Genomic DNA, 24,685 nt, shown 5'->3' on the forward strand with positions numbered 1-24,685 from the left:
TGGAGGAACTCAGTAAGTCAGGCAGCATTGGTGGAGGGGATGGACAGATTTGGGTCGGAATTCATCTTCGGATCCAGTCTCTCCATTCCTACCACAGATTCAGATTCAGATTCAGGTTCAATTTTATTGTCATTGCACTTTTCAGTGCAACAAAATGGTTTAGCCTGCAGTCATGACATGGAATAAATAACAAAACACACACTCAACACAGTTTAACATCCACCACAGTGAGTCCACCAGGCACCTCCTCACTGTGATAGAAGGCAAAAAGTTCAAAAGTCCTTGTCCCTTCCCTCCTTTCTCTCACTCTGCGTTGAGGCGATCCAGGCTTCCGATGTTGTGACCCCGCCGGGTGATGGTAAGCAAGTCCCGCGGCTAAATCCGAGCTCCATGAACGGGCCGGTTCGTACTCTGCGGCCCGGGGCGGTCGAAGCTGTCGGAGCTGCCACCCTCCAGTCCAGCGGACGAAGCTGTTGTTGCAGGAGCTCCGAAAAAAACACTTTCTGTTCAGGATCTGCGGTTCCTTGAGTCTCCACCTTTTCAAGGAGGGGAAAGTGTTATCAATGGCTAATAAAACTGACCTTGCTAGCAATGCCCGCTTTATGTTCCCTATAGATTCCCTCCATCAATTTAAAGCCTCTCGTTCACCTATCAGCCTTGTCCTGCATTTATAGAGCCCAGGCCTTTCCTTTCCTCAGGGCTATGATCTCCGAGTTCCAGTATCATGCAAGTCAATCTTCTTAGCACTACATCCAGTAGACTCTGATAGACTCTTCAGATATCAGTCTGAAGAAGGGTTTCGGCCCGAAACGTTGTCTATTTCCTTCGCTCCATAGATGCTGCTGCACCCGCTGAGTTTCTCCAGCCTTTTTGTGTACCTTCGATTCTCCAGCATCTGCAGTTCCTTCTTAAACATCCAGTAGACTCCATGGGCTGGGTTTAATGGACCATTCAGCTCACACTTGAGTGATCGAGTGCCTGAATCCCACATTACTTTGCTCTTTTGCCCAAGTTTGGTCTTTATTTGATCACGGAGTCAGGGTCTTCTTAACTGGGGTCTTCTTTTTCTCTGGTCTGCGATCAAGGAAACTGAGCAAAGATAGAGAATAAGGTAGGAATAAGGAACTGCAAATGCTGGTTTACAAAAGAAAGAAACAGAGTGGTGGAGTAACTGTGGAGAGGATGGACAATTCTATGTTCTACCATTCTTTGTGGAAGAATGGTCTCATGTTCATGTTCATCATAGGAGCAGAATTAGGTCATTCAGCCCATTGAGTCTCCTCTGCCATTCAATTTTGTCTGATCTATCTTTCCCTCTCAACCCCATTCTGCTGCCTTCTCTCTATAACCTTTGTCACCCTTACTAATCAAGAATCTGCCTATCTATGATTTTAAAATACCAATGACTTGGTCTTCATCACCGTCTGTGGTAACCGATTCACCGTCCCCTGGCTAAAGAGATTCTTCCTCACCTCCTTTCTAAAGGTACATCCTTTTATCCTTGAGGCTGTGCCTTCTGGTCCTAGATTCTCCCACTAGGGGAAACATCCTTCCACGTCCATTGCATCCAGGCCTTTCACTATTCAGCAAGTTTCGTCTCATCCTTCTAAACTCCAGCAAGTGCAGGCCCAGTGCCATTAAACATTCATGTTAACCCAATCATCCCCACATCATTCTTGTAAACCTCCTCTGGACCCCCTCCATCCCTCCTCAGATATTGGGCCCAGAACTGCTCATCGCCCAGACCCAAAACGTCACCTATCCATGTGTTTACAGATGCTGCCTGACCCACTGAGTTATTCCGACATTTTGTGTCTCTCTTCGGTATAAACCAGCGTCTGTAGATCCTTCTTACCCATTAGCAGAGCCATTGGGAAAGAGCCACAGTGTGGAAGAGAATAGGAGAGCTCATTTCAAGGAGATGTTACAACTACAAATAGTGAATAGGATTCCTGCTAGACAAAAGTGCTGGAGAAACTCAACGGGTGCAGCAGCATCTATGGAGCGAAGAAAATAGGCAACGTTTTGGATCGAAACGTTGCCTATTTCCTTCGCTCCATAGATGCTGTTGCACCCGCTGAGTTTCTCCAGCACTTTTGTCTACCTTCGATTTGCCAGCATCTGCAGTTCCTTCTTAAACATAGGATTGCTGCTCTCCAGTCAACAGCCTCCTGGTCTTTCCCAGCTGATAGTTCCATTACGTGTGTTTCCTCATTCACGTCGGGCTTTGCTGCAATATGTTCTCTTTGGACCATCGCCAGCAGGCTCGATAGCAAAGTGCTGCCAGATGGCAGAATGTGACGGACTAGCAGTGATAACAGAACTATCTGGACATCCATCTAGAGATAGGCCATTAAACTGACTGCCATGAAATAACTATTTGTATTAGATATCTGGGGAGAAGATGATGGCCAGAGGAAAAGGCGGACCAGAGTATTCCTAAGATAGGAGGAGGCGAGTAAATAATATTTAGTGACAGTTCATATTTCCACACAAAGTGGAAGGAAGCTACGCAAGATTGTCAAGTCTAGGCTGACATGAGTATTCACTGCAATCCCATTACCCACATGATTCCCCATGACATGTTCCCTCTCAGATGCCCATCAATTCTCCTACTGATTCTCAAGCTACTCATCTAGTCTGGTTGAAATTGATGGGCTGAATAGCCTAATTCCGTTCTATACTTATGACTTTATGAACTTATGAAACTAACCTACCAGCACGACTATGATATGGGGAGAAACCAGAGCACAGTGGGAGGGTTCATGCTGTCACAGAAGGAGGTTGAGACCAGAAACGTGGCCTCGGTGAAGTCTACTATTCTTACACTTTTGTACTTTATGACTGTGCTTATCTATAGTAGGATTTTACCAGATTGTATGCAATGTAAAGAATTTCACTGTATCATTGAATCATTTAAGCTACAAAATGAGAGAATCGCCAAGTGCTTAAGTCAATAAACAACGAGGAAATAACTCATCATTTAGCAAAACAATATAATCAAACGTAGACAAATCTGCATGAAGTCTTTGAGGATGTGAGAGGGGCACCTGTTGATGTAGTGCATTTGGATTTCACAAAAGGCACAGAGATTGTGCCATATAGGAGACTGGTGTCTGAATTAAGAATGCAAGGGATGGACGGATCTGTGTTAGCATGGATTGAAAGTTGGTTGTCACGAGAAAAGAGAGTTGGAATGAATGACACCTTTTTAGGTTGGAGGGATGTAATTAGTAGGGTAACTTGGCCTTCATTATCCGCATTAATGAACAAAATGTAAGCTTTGCCGATGATACAGAAACAGCGGAAGAGCAAGTTGTGTTAAGGACTTTGTGATTCCACAACAAGATGGAGATAGATTGAATGATTGGGTGAAAACCTGGCAGATAAAGCGTTTGGTTATGCACTTTGGAATGTGTCATAGAGTCATGGACTGCTTCTGAACTCTATGTTCAGGATAATAAGTTATCCAAATGAGAATGATATCAACATATCTTTGGGCTTTATACTTTAGAGGTACAGTGCGGAAACAGGCCATTCTGCCCATCGAGTCCGTGCCGCCCAGCGATCACCGCATACACTAGCACTATCGTACACACTAGGGACAATTTACAATTTTACTGAAGCCAATTGACCACCAAACCTGAATATCTTTGGAGTGTGGCAGGAAATTGGAGCTCCCGGAGAAAACGCACGCAGTCACAGGAAGAAAGTACAAACTCTGTATAGACAGCACAAGTATTCAAATTCGAACCCTCGTCTCTGGCGCTGTGTGGCAGCAACTCTACCGCTGCGCCACTGTGCCGCCTCTCTCAATCTCCACAATGTTGGTCAGCACAGTGGCACAGCAATAGAGTTGCTGCCTTACAGCTCCAGAGACCTGCGTTCAATCCTGACTATGGGTTGCTGTCTGTATGGAGTTTGTACATTCGCCCTGTGACCACGTGGGTTTCCTCCGGGTGCTCCGGTTTTCTCCCACATCCAAAAGACTTGCAAGTTTGTAGGTTACTTGGCCCTCTGTAAATTGCCCCTCGTGTGTAGGGAGTGGATGAGTAAGTGGGATAACATTCAACTAGTGTCAATGAGTGATCGATGGTAGGCACGGACTCGATGGGCCGAAGGACCTGTTTCTACGCTGTATCTCTAAAGCTAAAACTAAGTTCTCAGAGGGAGATCTAAGGGAGATTCTTAGTAATTTCAAGTGGTCGCCTTGCTTTTCATGACTTTCTGAATGGTATTGAGTTACTGACAAAGTTCTGGCTTCCTCCTCCCTGCACTAGGTCAGTGTGATCCTGACACTGATGGTGCCTTACTACGCCATCGACACTGAATCGCCGCTGATGGAGATGTTTGTGCTTCATGGGTTTCACGCGGCCAAGTACATCGTGGCTATTGGATCAGTGGCGGGCTTGACGGTCAGTCTGCTGGGTTCCCTCTTCCCGATGCCCAGGATAATTTACGCAATGGCTGACGACGGTCTACTATTCAGGTTGGTGTCTTTCAGTCTTCTTGGGGCATGCTGTTATAGTTCAAAAATGTGCAACTGAGAAAGTGGTTTGGAAATGTCTCCCAGCCAGGGATGCCATGTAGATATAGTGTCTGTACGAAGTCTGGACGTGACCCCAGGGGTTTTGCCCGGGTGCTCCGGTTTCCTCCCACACTCCAAAGAGAGGGCAGGTTTGGATGTTAATTGAATTTGGTGAAAAAAATTGTAAATTGTCCCTAGTGTGTAGGATAGTGTTGGTGTACGGGGATCGTTGGTCGGCATGGACTCAATGGGCCGAAGGGCCCATTTCCACGCTGTATCTCTAAACTAAACGCAAGTAAAGTAAGATACAAGGAACTGCAGTTGCTGGAATCTTCCATGGAACCTAAATACCTGGAGTAACTCAAGGGGGCAGGCAGCATCTCTATCCAGCATGGATAGGTGACATTTTGGGAAGGGTCTCGGCTTGAGAAACATTGCTCATCCATGTCCTCCAGAGATAGACACAAAATACTGGAGTAACTCAGCGGGCAACATTTCTGGAGAGAAGGAATGGGTGACGTTTCAAGACCCTTTTACGGACTGATAGTCAGCGGAGAAGGAGACTAGAGATACGGAAGGGTAAGGTGTGAAAACGACAGATCAGAGCAGATGTTGATCAAGGAAAGGTAGAATGGCCTATTGTTAAAACTTAAAGGACGTTCTTTTAGGAAGGAGATGAGAAAATTTTTATTTAGTCAGAGGGTGGTGAATCTGTGGAATTCTTTGGTGGGCCGAAATATCCACTGCATTCTTCACTTAAGTCAATGGATAATTTTAAGGGATAGATTATGGGAACAAGGCAGGAGAATGGGTTTAGGATGGAGAGATAGATCAGCCATGATTGAATGGTGGGGTAGACTTGATGGGCCGGATGGCCTAAATCCACTCCTATTCCATATGACTTTATGATTGTTAGCTGAGGGTCGGTGGCTACGAGACATACAATCAGTATAATTAAACAATTAATTAATTAATCCAGAGATGTTACCCAACCCATTGAGTTACTCCAGCACTGTATCCTATCCAGGAATAACGAGTGAGCCACCAAGTCATTATGACCCTTCCATCAGCACATTGGCAATGTCACAGTGCCAGAGGTTATGTCTCTAGCAAACCCACTGGATCCTAAGTTCCACCTGCATGAGGGAGTTTGGCAGAAGATCAAGAGATCTTCCTGCTGCTGGAGCACAGTGGGCCAGTGACCATGCCACTTGGGCATGTTTTAAATGCCCGCAGCAGAACCCATCAGATTTTCTCAAAGAGTATTGAGGGATTCGCTTGAAAGATTCAACAGGGGTGGCGAGATTAGATTTGGGGACAGATTTGGATGGCCCCAGTATAGTCAACCGGTGAGTGACTTTTGTTTTGCTTAGTTTACATATACAGCATGGAAACAGGCCCTACAGCCCATGCCAACCTTCGATCACCCTTTCACACTGGGTTCTATGTTATCCCACTTTCGAAAACACTCTCTACACACTAGGCACAATTTACTGAGGCCAATTAACCTACAAATCCTCATGTTTTTGGGATGTGGGAGGAAATCAACGCTCGGAGGAAACCAACATGTTTCAGGCTGAGGATGTACTAAACTCCACACAGACAGTGCCCAAGGTCAGGATCAAACCCGGGTCTCTGGTGTTGTGTGCCAGTAGCATTTACCTTTTCTGCTGGGGTTTTGAGCCCCTGTGACATCTCGCAGAAAACCCTTACAGCCCAGAGGGCAAAGTCGTCAGGATGAAACTGCATAATATTGTCTTAAAACCCTGAAGAAATTATCCACCCTATCCCCTGTCGTAAGCCACCGGGTGGCACCAGGCAGACTTCTGGCAGTGTACACATCCACTGCTCTAATGGTGGGTCGCCGCTGTGACTTTTACCCTCTCAATGATGATGTCCATGTCCAGAGGGATATGGACATCTGTCAAGTTGAAGACACAACATTTTGATGAGATCCTTCATCAGACTGATCAGGAAGATCTGATCAGGAAGATTTGGGGTGGCACAGTGGCACAGCAATAGAGTTGTCTTACTCTGTGTAGGATAGACTAATGCAAGGGTGATCGCTGGCCAGCGCGGACTCGGTGGGCCAAAGGTCCTGTTTCTACACTGTAGCTCTAAACTAAACTTAAAATCTACCCCCTCACACCCCCCCCCCCCCCCCCCCCCCCCCCCCCACCTCCAAAACTACACCACATGCACATGCACGGCCTGGATGGTGGGGATCCCCGATGGTAGATGCCGTCATAGTAGAATAGATGGGGTAAATGCAATTTTATACCCAGGGAGGGGAATCAAAAACAGGAGGACACAGGTTTAATGTGGGAGAAGCAAGATTTAATATGAACCCAGGGGGCAGCTTTTTCACTCAGAGAGTGCTGGGTATATGGATCAACCTACCAGAGGAGGTAGTTGAGGCAGGTACTATAACACCATTTAGAAGATATTTGGATGTACGTGGATAGATAAGGTCCAGAGGGATATGGGCAGAAGGGTCGGTTTCCATGCTGTATGACTCGATGACTCTGTGCCTCTGTAACTTGATGAATCAATGACTATCTCTGAATGCGAATCTAAGACTATATGACTATGACACCATGACTATGACTCAATGACTTGATGACTCTATAACTCTGTGACTATGAGCAGTCTGCAGCCTTGTTCTCTGTAATTCTGTGACGGTGTTGTTATCCAGGTTTTTAGCTCACGTCAGTGCCTACACGGAGACGCCGGTTGTGGCCTGCATCGTTTCGGGCTTCCTGGCAGGGCTGCTGTCCTTGCTGGTCAGCCTGCGAGACCTGATTGAGATGATGTCCATCGGGACGCTGCTGGCCTACACCCTGGTGTCGGTGTGCGTCTTGCTACTGCGCTACCAGCCCGAGAGCGACATCGACGGCTTCGTCAAGTTCCTGTCGGAGGAAGGCACCAAGAAGAAGGAGGGAGTTCTGGCCGAGTGCGAGAAGGAGGCCGCCTCTCCGGTCAGCGAGGGCGAGGACTACTCCGACCCGGACAAGAACACGTGCGGGGCCAAGAACCTGCCCTCCCTGGGGGACAACGAGATGCTGATCGGAAAAGCAGACAAGTCAAGTTACGGCGTGAGCCACCCCAACTACGGCACGGTGGACATGAGTTCGGGGATTGAGGCAGACAGTTCGGAGAACATCTATTTAATAAAGCTGAAGAAGCTGATCGGACCTCGCTACTATACCATGAGGATCCGACTAGGGCTGCCGGGCAAGATGGACCGTCCCACCATCGTCACCGGCCGCACCGTCACCACCTGCGTGCTGCTGCTCTTCGTCCTCTCCTTTGTCTTCTGCTCCTTCGTGATCTTCGGTGAGGAGTACATCTACGAGCAGTGCTGGTGGGCCATCCTCCTGGTCATCCTCATGGTGCTGCTGATCTGCTCCCTGGTCTTTGTCATCCTGCAGCAGCCCGAGAACCCCAAGAAGCTGCCGTACATGGCTCCCTGCGTCCCCTTCGTGCCCGTCTTTGCCATGTTGGTCAATATGTATCTCATGCTGAAGCTCTCCAGCATCACATGGATCCGCTTCGCTGTCTGGTGCTTTGTGGGTAAGTGCTTCACTGGCTCATACAACATAGAATATGGAACAATAGAACATGGAACATAGAGAATAGAATATAGAATATAGAACATGGAATATGGAACATAGACAATAGAATATAGAATATAGAACATTGAATATGGAACATAGACAATAGAATATAGAATATAGAACATGGAACATAGACAATAGAATATAGAATATAGAACATGGAATATGGAACATAGACAATAGAATATAGAACATGGAACATGGAACATAGACAATAGAATATAAAATATAGAACATGGAATATGGAACATAGACAATAGAATATAGAACATGGAATATGGAACATAGACAATAGAATATAGAACATGGAATATGGAACATAGACAATAGAATATAGAACATGGAATATGGAACATAGACAATAGAATATAGAATATGGAATATGGAACATAGACAATAGAATATAGAACATGGAATATGGAACATACACAATAGAATATAGAACATGGAACATGGAACACAGACAATAGAAGATAGAACATGGCACATGGGCAATAGATATAGAACACAGAACCTGGAATATGCAACATAGACAATAGAACATAGAACGGAACAGTACAGCACAAGAACAGGTCCTGTGACCCACAATGTCTGTGCTGAACATGATGCCAAGACCAATCCTTATCTGCCTGCACGTGATCTATATCCCCCCTCCTTTCCCTGCATAAAGGGTCCTGACCCAAAGCATCATCCATCCTTTTACTCCAGTGATGCTGCCTAACCCACTGAGCTACTCCAGCACTTTGTGTCCATCTATTTGTCCAAAAGCCTCTTAAACACCACTATCGTATCTGCCTCCACCACCAACCCTAGCAGCGTATTCCAGGCACCTAGTACCCTCTGTGTAAAAAAACTTGCTCCACACATCTCCTTTAAGCTTTTCCCCTCTCACACAGAGCATATAGCATAGAACAGTACAATACAGGAACAGGCTATAATATCTGATGCCAAGACCAATGGCCAGGCAACCTTTCTGGTTGGTACCCTTCTTCAGATTTATGGAATTGGAGGAAGAAAGCTGGAAAAGCAAGGTGGGGGCAGGACAAAGCCAGGCAAGTGACGGGTGGATGTAGGTAAGGGCAATGGGCGGAGTAAGTGACCAAGGCTGGAGGTGAAAATGAGCCAAAAGGGTGTCAAATAAGGAGAGAAGGCGTGAAATGTAAAGCTGGAGGAAGAGATATGGGTGGAACGGTCTAGGGAGGAGGGAAAAGAGCAGGAGTGAAAAGGAAATGGGGGATTTGCAGTAGGGAGGGGTTAATCATTAGCAGAAGGAACAGGAGAAAGGAATAGGGTATCAGGATAGTGAAAGAGATATGGCAGGCAGGCAGGGAGGGAGGGAGAGGTGATTAGGAGGTGGGGGGGGGGCGGGGGAAACGAGGAGGTGGGGGGGGGGGGGGCGTGGTTGGGAGTTGGGGGTTTTTTTTGAAATTGGAGAATTCATTGTTTATACTATTGGGTTGCAGGCTATCCAAGTGGAATATGAGGTGTGTTCTATTCAGTAGTTTTGGGCCTGGCCAAGATTGTCAAGGGATTAAATGTTTAATTGGTTATGGATTAGTAGAGCAGGAGGAAACCACTGCACCGCCATTCAGAAAGGTCATGGCTGGTTGGATTTTAAACTGCTCTCCACATTCCTGTCCAGCCATTTTAAGTGTCACTTCTTCCATCAATAAGTACCAAGCACTGGGTAGAAACGGTGGAAGATAGTGAACTTCAAATGGGGGTGGTTGGTGAAAGCATCCTGCTTGCCTGCTAGATTTTCACTTATTGTAACTGCAGGAAACATGTTCCCAATGTTGGGGGCGTTCAGAACCATGGGTCACAGTTTAAGAATAAAGGGGGGGCCAGTTAGGACTGAGATGAGAACAAACTTTCTTCACGCAGAGAGTTGTGAATCTGTGGAATTCTCTGCCACAGAATGCAGTGCAGGCCAATTCACTGAATGTTTTCAAGAGAGAGTTACATTTAGTTCTTGGGGCTAACGACATCAAGGGATACGGGGAAAAAAAAGGAAAGAGGTATTGATTTTAGATGAATAGCCATGATCATATTGAATGGCAGTGCTGGCTCGAAGGGCCGATGGCCTATTACTGCACCTATTTTCTATGTTTCTATGCGTGAGTATATGGCAATAAAACTCGATCACTTGATTTTGAAGCATTCATGCATGGTGGAGGTATAATGTAGTCATACAGTATGAAAACAGGCCCTTCGGCGCAACTTGCCCACACCCACCAACATGTCCCAGATACGCTACCTGCTTTTGGTCCCTACCTCCAAACCTGTCCTATCCATGTATCAGTCTAACTTTTTCTTAAATGTTGGGATGGTCCCTGCCTCAACTACCTCCTCTGGCAGCTTGTTCCATACACCCATCACCCTTTCTGTGGATAAAGTTACCCCTTAAAACGTTACCTCTTAAAAATACTTCATACAAAAATCATACTTCCACAGTGCACTAAAACATGATACATCAAATTTCAAAAAGTTCCTACCCTGAGAGGGGGCACACCCTTCTTCCACACCCTCTCCCCATTCAGTTGCTCCACTCCCTCACCGGGTACCCCCAAGGCCAGTGATCAGTGATCGCACAGCCTCCCCCCTTTCAAAAACGCTCCAATCCAATTTAAAGCACATATATTGCATTCAAGTGTAAGTTAAAAGACTCGCTACAGAATGCACCATATTGCACAATTTCAAGCTGAAAAATGCAAACGTTCCGTACCAATGGGAGGGGGACCCCCTCCCTCCCCCCCCCCCCCCCCCCCCCCCCCCCCCCCCCCCCCCCCCCCCCTCCTCGCTATGCTACCTCGGGCTTAGTCTCTCGCAATTTCTCACTCCCAACTCTCACCCAATGTTGGCAGCCCTGTGTATCGTTCTATGCACATGCAATAGACAGCACTTTCGACAGGCCCTTGAGTCTATTCTGGGAGTGAGCCCCTAACGTTTCAACCATGAGATTAATGTAATTATTCTGCCCTCTGTGATCCTGTTGCTCAAGCGGAGCTGAGCAGGAGACCAGATACAACAAGGTCAGAGGTCAGGGTAACATTAATCCCATTGCAGAACCGCCAGCTCAAATCTGGTGATTGATGGGTAACAGCTGGGCTGCTCCAGTATAGGAACAAGGAGAGGCTGATCAGCCCCTCTAGCCTGTACTAGCTTACTATGAAATCATGGTTTACCTTTGAACTAACTCCGGCAATTCCTAGTGTGTTTCCTGACAGAGGTATACAACCTCATGAGAGCCAAAGATAGAGTAGATAGACTTTTTCCCAGGGTGTAAATGTCAAAGGCGTACAGGTTTGTAGGTTAATTGGCTTGGTAAATGTAAAAAATGTCCCTAGAAGAGTGTTAATATACGGGGATCGCTGGACGGCACGGACCCGGTATATCCACACACTGTATCTCTAAACTAAACTAAACTAAACTAAATTAAACTAAGTAGAGGGCATGTGTTTATGGTCAGAGGGACAAAGTTTAAAGTAGAAGAGTGGAGCAAGTCTTTTTTTACACAGAAAGTGGCGGGTGCCTGGAATGCACTGCCAGGGGTGGTGGTGGAAGCATATACAACAGTGGCGTTTCAGAGACTTTTAGATAGGCACATGGATCTGCAGGGAATGGAGTGATATAGGTAATGGAAAAGGTCCTGTACTTGCAATGAGGTGGGATGAAGAATCGGACAGTATTCCAGCTCATGGGAAGACCGTTCAATAGTCTGATAAAGAGGAGAAGAAGCTGTTCCTGAGTTTGGTGGATTGTGCTCAGAAGTTTTTGTATCTTCTGCCCGATGGGAGAGCAGAGAAGAAGGAATGACCAGGGTGGGACGTTAGGTTTTGTTGGCTGCTCTCCCGAGGCAGTGGGAAGTTTAGATGAAATCGACGGTGGGTAGTTTGGTCTGTGTGATTGACTGGGTTACATACACCTCTCCAAAGCCCTTTGAATATTTCTTGCACCCCCCCCCCAAGTTAGTTGGCATCAACTCTAACTGGCCGATGACTTCACACTCTTTTCCCTTCCCCCAGGTTTACTGATTTATTTTGGCTACGGGATCTGGAACAGCAGCCTGGAGATTGGGGCTCAACAGGAAGCTCTGAGTCAGAGTACGTACCAGCGTTACGACGTGGATGACAGTCTTGCTTGCCCGGAGGAGGAGGGCAGCGAGTGGAAGGAGGAATGGCCACCCTCCAATCAGACGGGCTACCAATCTCAGCAGGCAATGCCCGACATAGTGGGCAACCACAGGACCTACAACAGTAAAGCCAAAAGCAAAGGGAAGTATGTCAAGACCTCAGAAACACTGATTGCAAATGATGAGCTTGATTATCCCCCCGAGTAGCAGACCCTGACCCCTCAGACCCTTGGACTAGTATCATGGATGTGATCTCTCCTTTAATAAACATCTTGCAGTGGTGTGGCTTTAAAAAGGCAATATGCAGTTTATTTTAGGCTTCACAATGTTGACTTATTAAAGGGGCCCCGTTTTCAACAATAAATGTTTGGCAAACATTTAAACTAATCAGAAGTAAAGACATTTTGGACGGCACAGTGGCGCAGCGGGTAGAGCTGCTGCCTCACAGTGGCGGTGACCTGGGGTTGATCCTGACCTCAGGTGGAGTTTGCACATTCTTACTGTGACCGCGTGGGTTTCCTCCGGGTGCTCCGGTTTCCTCCCACGTCCCAAAGACGTGCGGGTTTTCAGGCTAATTGCCCACTGTAAATTTTCCCTGGGGTAACGAAGTGGGATAGCATAGCACAAGTGTGAACGGGTGATCGATATTCGGCTTGGACACGGTGCGTCAAAGGGCCTGTTTCCATACTGTTTCTTTCAGTCGATCGATCAACTACAGCTGATTTTTAGCGATTATAGTTTCACCTGAAGCAGATCTTTCCAAGTGACTCCTATTGTCCCAGATGCTCCATGTATACAGAAAATTCATGTTGAAATTTGCCAGATATTTAACACAGTGCCCCTTTAATCAGCAAGTCAAGGCAACAAGAAAACTCTACTCAATACACTCCAGTCATCTGACATTTGACAACAAGGTCTGATTGTGAAGTGTCTAGAACCAGAGGGCACAGGGCACAGCCTGAGAATAAAAGGACGCACCTTTAGAAAGGAGATGAGGAGGAATTTCTTCAGTCGGAGGGTTATGAATGTGTGGAATTCATTGCCACAGATGGTGGTGGAGACCAAATCATTGGTTGTCTTTAAAGTGGAGAATGATAGGTTTTTCATTAGTAAGGGTGTCAAAGGTTACGGGGGGAAGAGAGGAGAATGTGTTGAGAGGAAAAAATAGATCAGTCATGATTGAATGGTGAAATAGACTTGATTTGCCAAGTGGCCTAATTTTGCTCCTTATTATCATGCCATTATGTCTTATGGCCTTATGATTATAGGCCATAATATCACTTAATGGCACAAAACGTACTATAATGCTCAGGTGTAAAGGATGGGGATATCCGACTGAGTGCATGATGGGACAGACACTGTGGTTTGAAATATTTGGGAATTTGATGGTATAATGTTAATCTTCACGTTAGGTATGTTTATATTTACATGAACTCTCGGTGTGTGGGAAAGAGTAAGAGTCCAGAAGCGATGAGCTCAAGGCCAGTTGGTGTCGAGGAAAACGACTTTAACCAGGGCTTGGAGGAAAATTAGAAGGTGTATAATTAGTGAGGAGTCGCTGTAAAGGCGATCAAAGCAACTGTGACACCAAGTCACCCACAGCTGAATAAACTGGTCGAACATCTGACCACCTTGAGAGGAACAAGATAAGGAAAGGTTGATAATGTGCAGTGCATTCAGTCACCAAGTCTGCGTTCACTGCCCTTGCTTCCAATGCCTCTCACTGATTGATTCGAGAACAGCTTTCACATTTGTTTCTTAAACAAATTCTTCTTGGTGGTAGTAATGCTTGATGCTCGTTATCTCAGAGCTGCACAGCTATAAATTATTTCTGTGAATGAAAGATTTGTGGCTCGCTGAGTGAATGTTTTGGACCTTTTTCTGGTTTTTGAACAAAGTTTTTGCCCAGCCGGCTAACCTGAGCAACACTTGACTTCCTTTAGAAATTAGGATACAGATATAGCCAGGAAGTCCAATTGATTCATTTCCTTTCTTTCACATAACTTACACAACTAAAGATCTATGTGTCTATTTTTAAGACTCATTATTTATGTAACAAAGTAATGTTTATTTACAAAATGGGGGAAAAAAGGAGCTGGGAATCTTAAAACAAGCTCCCAAAAATAATGTACATTTAACTCTGAAGAAGTAAAATGAGTTTCGTCATCTTGGCCTTCAGGTAGATGTACAGCAGGGAAACAGGTCCTTCGGCCCAATTTGTCCATGCTGACCAAGATGCCCCATCTAGGCTTGCCTGTGTTTGACCCATATCCCTTGAAACCTTTCAAACATGTTCTTATTCTGAATAGTTTACATCAATAAAACCATATTGCTTTCTCGCTGGGTTTATTTATAATTACAAAGGTACTTGTTTCTATAGAGATGGTATCTTAGGAAATAATAAGATTATAGAATGCTCAAGGCATAGAAGAAGTAAAGGAGACTGAGGTATAGAGGTGTATAAAATCACGAGGGGAATAGATGGGTGAATGCCCAGAGTCTTTTACCCAGGGTAGGGAAATCAAGAACTAGGGGACATAGGTTTAAGGTGATAGGGAAAAGACTTAATAGGAACTTGAGGGGCAACTTTTCACACAGAGGGTGATGGGTGTATGAAATGAGCTGCCAAAGGAGGTGGTTGTGGCAAGGACGATAACAATATTTAACAGACATTTGGTCAGATGGTGTCGGAACGTGGTAACTCTCTGCGTGCTGTTCCAGAAGAGGATTTATTGGACTCCTGTATAGTATGATTTGACTGGATAATACGCAGAACAAGCATTTGACTGTATCTCACGACACGTGACAGTGTATAGAGATACCAGTGAACCAGGTATATGGATAGGCCCATTGGTCTGAAGAAGGGTCCCAACCCAAAACGCCACCTATCCATGTTCTCCAGAGATCCGTTGAGTTATTCCAGCATTTTGTATCATTTTTATTTTACATGGACAGGATAGGTTGAAAGGGATATGGGCCAAATGCGGACAGGTGGGACAAGTGTAGATGGGGCATCTTGGTCAGTATGGACGAGTTGGGCCCAAGGGCCTGTTTCTGTGCTGTATGACTCTACAATTCTATATTTGGCCCATTGGGTCTTTAGAGATTAATTGAGTCAGTTCCATTCCTTCCCTCTTCCCACAAAGTCCAGGAACTTATTTTCCTTGAAATTCCTATCAAATTCTCCTCTGTGTGCACAGAATGATCCTCCATGGGCAGTGTGTTCCTGATTCAAACACTCAACCTGCCAAAGAGGTCTTCCTCACATCTCCCTCGCTTCCTTTGCTTGCTCTTTAAACCAGTGCCTGCTAGTTCTAAACATTGCTTAATGGGAATAATGTATCCATTTCTAAATCATGCACAATGATAAATCACTTCTCAACCAGCCCTGCATCAAAGAGAGGGATCCCAGCTTCCAGTCTGAATTTGTTAGTTGAAACTGGTCAACCCCACGCCCACTGCAGTCAATCTGCACCATATTCAGATCCTTCAGGACGAATGTCTACCAGTCACCATCAATAGCACTGTACACCATGTTGGTTGACTGAAGGAATCTTGAATGATCACCAATGTTCGTCCTTGATGTTGGATACCATTGGTGTAAATCAGGAGAGATGGGACCGTTAGTAAAATAGATTGGCAAAGGAATATTGATTGAGGAATTATTGAAACAGGTTTTCCCTCTCAAATTGCCTTTAGGTCTCTGAAGCAATTTATTGGAAGATATTTCTCCTTTAATTTGCATCTTAGCTTTAAGGTGAGAGGGGCAAAGTTTAACGACGTGTGGGGCAAGTGTATTTTTGCACAGATGATGGTTGGTGTGTGCCTGGATTGCACTGCCACGGGTGGTGGTGGCTGCAGATAAGATTGGAAATGGACATGGATATACAGGGAATGGAAAAATATGGATTATGGGTAGGTAGGTAACAGGGTATTGGCATCATGTTCAACATGAACATTGTGGACCGAAGGACTTGCTCTTGCTCTGCACTGTGTTCTATGTTCTATGTTCTGTATTGCCCTGCCTATCTATGGGAGGAATACTATCCGGACAACTGGCATGAAACCCTGTCTGTTTTTCTTTGATTTTTCTATCCATCTGATTGAGCAGAAAGGATTTCAGTGCAAAATTTCATCTGCGATGCAATAATCCTGGCAGTATGGTTCACCTGCAGTACTGCACTGTAAGCATTCAGAAAAGACTTCTTAGATAAGGTGAATACACAGAGTCTTCTACTCATAGTAGGGGAATCAAGAACTAGGGGGCACAGATTTAAAGTGAGAGGAAAAGATTTAATAGGAACCTGAGGGACACCTCTTTCACGCAGAGGGTGGTGGATATATGGAATGAGCTGCCAGAGGAGGTAGTTGAAGCAGATTAAACAATAAAGACAGCAAAATTGAAAAGACACAAAATGGTGAAGAAACTCAGCAGGTCAGGCAGCATCTCTGGAGAAAAGAAATAGGTAACATTTTGGGACAAGGCCCTTCATCAGACCTGTTCAAATGAAGGGTCTTGATCCTAAACATTACCAATTCCTGTTCTCAAGAGATGCTGCCTGACTCACTGAGTTACTCCAGCAATTTGTGTCTATCTTTGTTGTAAACCAACATCTACAGTTCCTTCTTACACCATGTTTAAAAGACATCTGATCAGGTATATGGATAGGAAAGGTTTAGAGGGATATGAGCCAAATATAAGCAAATGGTTGACTTGGACGTTAGGCCAAAGGTCTTGTTTCAGTAGAATCAAAGAACTGCTGATGCTGGTTTATATCAAATATTGACGCAAAGCGTTTGAATAATTCAACGTGTCAGGCAACATCTCTGGAGAAAAAGGCTATGTAACATTTCAGGAAGGAAGGAGGAGCCTGAAGAAGGGTCCCGACCCGAAATGTCACTCATTCTGTCTCTCCAGAAATGCTGCCTGACCCGCTGAGTTACTGTGTCAGGTGAGAATGGGTCACACTGACATAGAAACATAGAAACATAGAAATTAGGTGCAGGAGTAGGCCATTCGGCCCTTCGAGCCTGCACCGCCATTCAATATGATCATGGCTGATCATCCAACTCAGTATCCCGTACCTGCCTTCTCTCCATACCCCTGACCCCCTGAGCCACAAGGGCCACATCTAACTCCCTCTTAAATATAGCCAATGAACTGGCCTCAACTACCCTCTGTGGCAGAGAGTTCCAGAGATTCACCACTCTCTGTGTGAAAAAAGTTCTCCTCATCTCGGTTCTGACCCTTCCAGTATATGCCCAACTCCATTTCTGAGCAGCATCTATCATGAAGTTGGATTTTAAGGAATGCCATGGTAACTGGAGCAAAGTGCAGTGTACACATACTAAATGCCTAGATATCTAATTACAATATTCCGTTTATTTCCCTAATGGAATATTACATATTCCGTATTATGCAATTGCCTTATTAGCACTTAAGACTGAGACACACTCCTGATGCAGCATCTTAGAACAGTGCATTAATGGGCCCTTTAGCCCACAATATCTGTGTACCACATGATGTCAAGTTAAATTGATCTCATCTGCCTGTACATGATCCATATCCCTCTATTCCTTGCACTTCCAAGCACCTATCTAAAGCACCACTATCGTATCTGCCTCCACCACCACCCCTGGCAGTGTGTACCAGGCCCCCATCACTCTCTGTGTAAAAAATTGCCTTGCACATTTCCATTAAACTTTCTCCTTCTCACCTTATCGCCAAGCCTTCTTGTGTTGGAGATTTCCACCCTGGAACATAAGATCTGACTGCCTACCCTATCTATGGGGAGAAGGCAGTAGAATGGGGTTGAGAGGGAAAGATAGATATGCCATGATTGAATGGCGGAGTAGACTCGATGGGCCAAATGGCCTAATTTTGCAATGTCTTACGAAATGAACTATGCCTCTACCATATCTATGCTAAAATCGTGACCCAAAACATGAATCGTTCCTTTTCCTCCACAGATGCCGACCTGCCGCGTGTCTGCAGCAGTTTGTTATTTTACTCTCGATTACAGTCCCCACTCCATATACATGGCTCAGGGCTTGAAATAGCCCTACAATCATCTTAAAGAGTGTGCTCTTAAATTTATTTGATGCAAACGTTATGGCATTGATCCAATGTAAAATGAAAAGCATTTAAAGACCGTGGCATAATTTACGTCAAAGTGATTAAATATCTTAAATGCTTGCCAAGAGTTAGTTTGAAAGGTTGAGATATTTCTCTGCAACACGATTCCACATCCTGGTTGTAATTAGTGTTTAAAATAAATGAGTTTATCGGACCATGAATGAAAAACGAATCCATTTTTGTTCATGTTATTGATTAGAGATTGATGCAACCTATCATCTGGTTGTCAGCGCTGTAATTCGAGGGAGTTGTGCCTTTTGAGATGTGGTGTACTCTGCAGTATATTGTGCCTGAGTCAGTGTCACTGTGAAGTCTTTGTATCCGCCCATTTGGTTTTTGATGCAGTTGTCTTTATAATATTTCAGCCAAAATGAGCAGACAGTGAGCACTTCAATGCTGTTAAATGAGCATAAGATTGCTCCCTGCAGAAGAAATTCCATTATGGCAATTACCTTCTGTACGCTCTCCTGCATAGCTTTTAATATTCTTTGATAAAAGTAATCCTGAGGGCGTAGAAATGAAATCCATCAGTTATTAACACTCCAGTTCAATAGCTCATCTGGGCATAACATTTACTGCAGGAAGGCCCTGCAAATGCTTGTTGTTTGTTAATGGGAGTCCAATGATTGGTTCTGGTACAAAGCACAAAGTGCTGGAAGAACTCAGCGGGTCAGGCAGCATCCGTGGAGGGAATGGACAGACAACGTTTCGAGTCAGGCCTCTTCTTCAGACTGATAGAGTATGGGGAGAAAGGTGGAAGAGTGAGGTGGAGGTGGGACCAAGCCTGGTGAGTGACAGGTGGATACAGGTGAGGGCATTGATTGACAGGTGGGTAGAGTAAATGACAAAGGCCAGAGGTGAAAAGGAGACGAAAGAGTATAAGATAAGTAGAGAAGAGGAGTGAAATGTAAAGATGTTGGGAGTGGTATGTGTGGAAGGGGATGGGGGAGAGGAAAGAGGGGGATAAAGGGAAATGTGCGACTTGGGGATGGGAAATGAGCAGAGGGAGGAGAAGAAGGGAGCAGGGTGAATGGGAGGGGTGCATTGTGGAAAATAGTGGGAGAAAGTGTGTGCAATGGGATGGGGGAAGTGGCAGTAAAATGATTAAGGGGTGGGGGTTACTTGAAATTGGAGAATTTTCAATGTCCGTATCACTGGGCTGTAAGCCACCCAAACAGAATATGTTACTCAAACTTCCATGTGGCCTCACTCTGGCAATGAATCTGTTCGGGGAATTTGGAATAAGTGAAGTTAGCAAAATCAGATGCCATAACTTGAATTTGTACATTGTATCATGGTTGGCAAAGAACAAAAGACCTTTCAATATCTTTAAATTAACATTTTGAAGTTGTGTTCATTAATGAAAATTACAATAGTTTGAACAAAGCATAAAGTGCTGGAGTAACTTGGCGGGTCAGGCAGCATCTGTGGAGGGAATGGACAGACGACGTTTCAGGTCGGGATCCTTTAATCAAAGTTGGATAGACGGTGCTGGTCGTGGCTTTACAGATCAGGAGAACACTTTGAATAAAAAGCTATTTCCAAATCATTGTCAGACAACAGAAAATGCTGGCAATGCTCAGTAGGTCAGGCAGCATCTGTGGAAAGAGAAATAATTAACATTACTCATCAAAGACTCTGATGAAAGAGATTAGATGAGCAGTTAGGAAGGAAGATCCAGGATAACCCAGTGAGGATAAACTATTGGAGTTCTACGTTCTTTATTTGTTGAATAAATCCAAGGCTGAAATTAATAGATGTTTGGACACCAATGGAATAGAGGAATACAGGGTTGGAAAGTGAGTTGAGGTAAAGGGTCGTCTGTGATCCCATTGAATGCCTGAGTTGGCTGAAATGGCTGTACATTTTCCTCTTCCTATTCTTCTGCAAGGCTGATCTATGTCCCCACTGGGTCGAGGTGTGCATCTAACGAGTTAATGAAGAAGCAAAAGACTTGCATATTTCACAACTTCAAGACATCCTACAGCGCTCTGATGGTTTTGAAGTGTAGGTCATTGTGCGGAAGGCAGCCCAGCCAATGGTCACACTTGGTCCTGGGAGGGGTAGAGGTTGGGGCGGAAGCATGCTGAGTGTCTTCAGTGAAGCTGAATTTCATCAACAAGGGGACATCTTGGAGCTAATGCACACATTGCTAGGTCAGAGTTGATTGTGATCTCCAACAATATATTTCTGTCATATTCTGCACTGTATTCAGCTGTGTGGTGATCTGTGTCTGATGTATTTGATTATTATTGCCTGTGTACCAATGCCCTGTGCTTCACCCCATGGGATGGCAGCAATGCTGGATGTTCTCCATCAACTGCTCCCACAGCTCTCCACGTATCTTCTTGATCTAGTCCAAGGGTCAGGTGAAAGAAGCAATGACTGAGGCAGGTCTGCCCAGAAACAGGATTCATTACCTTCATTAAACAAACATGAATGTGATGTCCCTCTGCACTACCACTGTAACTTCTCAAATACACGTCCAATGGAGAAACTGAGGCCTTTTTGGAGAAAACGATGCATAAATATTTACTCCTGGCCTCTGAACGGTCAGCAGAGGTCAAAGGCTTGTTTCTGTTCCTGTCCATTTGCCGTCAAGACTTATCCAATATCTCACATTGCTTCTTCCCAGTTCCAACATGAGCTCGCCCATATATCGTTTAACCCTGTACATTGGTTCTCTGGTCTGAGTTGAAGTGTACTTCTTGTTTTTGATTTTCTTTTTATTTGGAGGAATGAATTTGGTTTACTTTTCTGTATATTTTGAACTTCTGGTTATGGAATTGCTGTATATTTGTTACCAGTATGTACACTATGAACTTGTTTTTGTGTGTTGTGTTCCATTACTGTACCAAATCCATGCAGAAAAAAAAAACATTTATTGCAGAAGCATTTGATGGAGTGATTCATTTATTGAGTTTTCATTATTTTCACATGGAAATCTGCAAGATAAATATAGAGATTTGCAACTGAAATGATCTTGCTTTATCTTGTGTCTATGTGTGTATATATATTTATATAATATAAATATATAATATATACATATAACATATTGAATGAGTATATTCAATGTATGTTGAATATACTACATATTTATATGAGTGTATGCAACATACATTGTGTATTTTATACACATATATATGTTATATGACACTAATTAATCTTGCAACAAGAACAACTCACTTCAGTTCTTGAGTTTGTTTCACCATTAGACATTGCCAAAGCTAATGTATACTTCAGATGTTCTCTTTCATACCTAATCGTTTAATTCCCTTGCATTGTGACAACCTCAGGCTCACAATGGATCAGATCAGCATCTCCAGTCCCTTGAAAGGCAATGTTCAAATTTCCACCATCACTCCCCCTCCCTCCCTGTGGTAGAGGTGTTTCCAACTTTTCTCCAGATGGTTTGCATCTAATGTTTGGACTCTGCTTCCCTGTGTAAGATTTATGAAACAGTTTCACTGCCCCATCAGTTTTCAATAATACCTGGAAACTTGACTTCTTTCCAGAAACCTCATCACTTAAGCAAGCAAAAAAACAAGTTGCTGGATGAGCTCAGCAGATCAGACAACATCGGTGGAGGTAAATGGATAATAACTTTTTGGGTCAAGATCTGATGCATGGTCTCAATCTGAAATATCAACTATCCCTCTGCCTCTACAGATGCTGCCTGACATGCTGCCTGACATGCTGAGTTCATCAAGCAGTTCGTTTTTTAGATTCCGGTGTTTGCCGTCTCTTTTGTTTCCTCCTCGTCACTTAAACCTTGGAGTCTAAGTAGCATTCTGGTATATCCCCATTGCATTCCCTCCAATGTATCTTCAAAGTGCGGGCCACAGCACTGTTCAGAGTACCCCAGGTATGATCTATACATGGCTTTGCACAACTGTAGCATGACTTTATACCTTCCCACAAAAGTTATATCTGACAGAGGACGGATTTGGATTAACTGAGCCATGTTAATATCATTAAATATCCATCTTTACTGTACTGGCAGGTCTCTTCCAGTTCAAGTACATGAGCTAGGAGCTGCAGTCAACCACACAAAGCTACAAACCTCTCCCTACAGCTAATGCCCTTGAATACAGGTTCAGATAAATGAGGGCACGCCTTTCTTCATATCAGCTTCCTTCCTAGGAGTTCGTCTGTGTTGGTGCTGAGAAAGACTTTGAAATATCTTCAGTCTATGTAAAACCACTAAAGACTTCACGGAGATCTCTGAGATAATGGTGCAGGTGGCAAGGTGATTGCAATAAAGAGGCTGGCGAGGCATCCTGGAATACCCTCACTACCTGCTGGAAGTAAGAAGGAGCTGACTTGCATTTTCACGAGCAATCTAAAGTGCACCAAGAATGATGTTGTTTACAATAATCCACTGGCTTTTAAAAAAATAAAGCCAAAATATGCCTTAATATTCACTTGTGGGCAAACAGCATTTCAGCACATCCAACAATGTAACACCCCCTCAGTACAGGCCCCTCATAGTGCAATTACTTCCCTTTTCTAGTCCCAGACAGAAATTAAACCAAATTTATATTTATTTTATTATATATCCAGTGAATATATTACACATGAAAATGTTGTTTAAATATTCTATATTCTGCAAATTGTGCATGAGAGATAATTTGTATGTAGAGATACAGCATGGAAATAGGCCCTTCGACACAACGAGTCCACACAGTCCTTCCATCACTGTGATGGACACAGTCCTTCCACACAGTCCTTTCCATCACTGTTCACACTAGTTCTAGGTTATCCCAGTTTTCCATCCACTCCCTACACTCCAGGGGCAATTTACACAGGCCAATAACCCACAAACCCAAACATCTTTTGGATGTGGGAGGAAATCGGAGGAAACCCACACGGTCACAGGGAGAACATACAAATTCCACACTGTGAGGCAGCGGCTTTACCCGCTGGGCTGTCCACTATTATTTGACACCTTGAATCCCATTGCAAACCTTTAATAATGATAATAAAATAATAACAAATAAACTTTCTAATCCTAGTGATGCATCAGTTTTCAGTGCCATTCTGCGCTACTTTAGTCTGTCATAGCCAGCTGTGACTTTACAAATCACTAAACTCCCATTGAGCGGCCTCAGTCCCTCTGAAATGATCCCATACCACATTGCACTCACTCTACACTGTGCCTCATTGCTGCCAGGATTGTACTCCCTCAGGGCTGCCCCTCCAACTGTGTCATGGAGTCAATGCGTTTTACAGCATGGACAGGCCCTTCAACCCACCTTATCCATGCATACTATTGGCATACTGGGCCACCTTTGCTCACGATGGATTCTTCTTCTTCAGGCACCACAGCGGATAGACCTACTGCCTCACAGCACCAGCGACCAGGTGCTATCAGTGTGTGGAGTTTACATGTTCGCCATGTGGCTGCGTGGGTTTCCTCCTGGTCTTCCAGTTTCTTCCCACATCCCAAATACGCTTAGGTTTGTAGGTTAATTGGCCCTCTGTAAATTGCCCCGAGTGTGTTGAGAGTGGATGAGAAAGTGGGATAACATGGAACTAGTGCGTAGAGGTGATCAATGGTTGTAAGGACACGCTGGGCCAAGCTAATCTTTTTTCCATGTTGTATCGGTAAACTATACTAAATCCATGCATCACTCCCTTAGTATTTCCCTTTTAACAGTGCAGCATTTTCTCAGTAACACCTCTCTAACAGTGCAGCACTTAATTGATGCTGCCCTTCCAACACTGCAGGAGTTCCTCAATACTGTCCCTGTGTCAGCACAGCTCTCCTTCACTGGGTCTGGGTCTTTGTACTCGTGCATCTATCTGCATGACAACCAGGTTCAAGAACAACTTCTTCCCACCAACCATCAGGCTCTTGAACACTACACAACATGAACCTCAGCTGTGAACTTCTGTGGACTGTCTTTGGTTGCACTAAGGACTGTGTGTTTATTTGCACTAGTATTTGCTTATTAATTTATTGCATTTCTGTTCATATATTATGTGTATATATTCTATTTACAGTCCTGTTATGGTGCTACCAGTAATCATTTCATTGTTTTGGTGTAAGTACAAATGATTATTAAACACTCGTGAAACTTGGCAGTGAGACTCCAAGGCACTGAGTTATGACTTACACCAGAGCAAGCCTAACAGTGCAAATTAAACCTTCCTAACGCTCTGAACACTTTCTCCCACCGTGTCACTAATGTTCTAGAGGACTGACCAAGATTTACTTTCTGTCCGTGGGATTTCAAATGCCCCAGAGGTCTGTGAAGATGGAGACACAT

At 44.4% G+C, this 24,685-nt stretch overlaps 1 protein-coding gene across 3 annotated transcripts in view; it reads left to right on the forward strand.

The window, feature by feature from the left end:
• LOC129703419 (probable cationic amino acid transporter) overlaps positions 1–17,380 on the forward strand; it is a 62,993-nt gene extending 45,613 nt beyond the window's left edge. For all 3 annotated transcript variants that reach the window (XM_055645842.1, XM_055645843.1, XM_055645844.1), the window contains 3 exons: positions 4,281–4,489; positions 7,224–8,101; positions 12,171–17,380. In XM_055645842.1, coding sequence (XP_055501817.1) covers positions 4,281–4,489; positions 7,224–8,101; positions 12,171–12,484 — 1,401 coding nt within the window. In that variant the 3' untranslated portion in view covers positions 12,485–17,380. The remainder of the gene's footprint in view (positions 1–4,280; positions 4,490–7,223; positions 8,102–12,170) is intronic.
• The last annotated feature ends 7,305 nt before the right edge of the window (positions 17,381–24,685 follow it).

Source organism: Leucoraja erinacea, chromosome 14 (assembly GCF_028641065.1).
Source record: "Leucoraja erinacea ecotype New England chromosome 14, Leri_hhj_1, whole genome shotgun sequence".
Lineage (NCBI taxonomy): Eukaryota > Metazoa > Chordata > Chondrichthyes > Rajiformes > Rajidae > Leucoraja > Leucoraja erinaceus.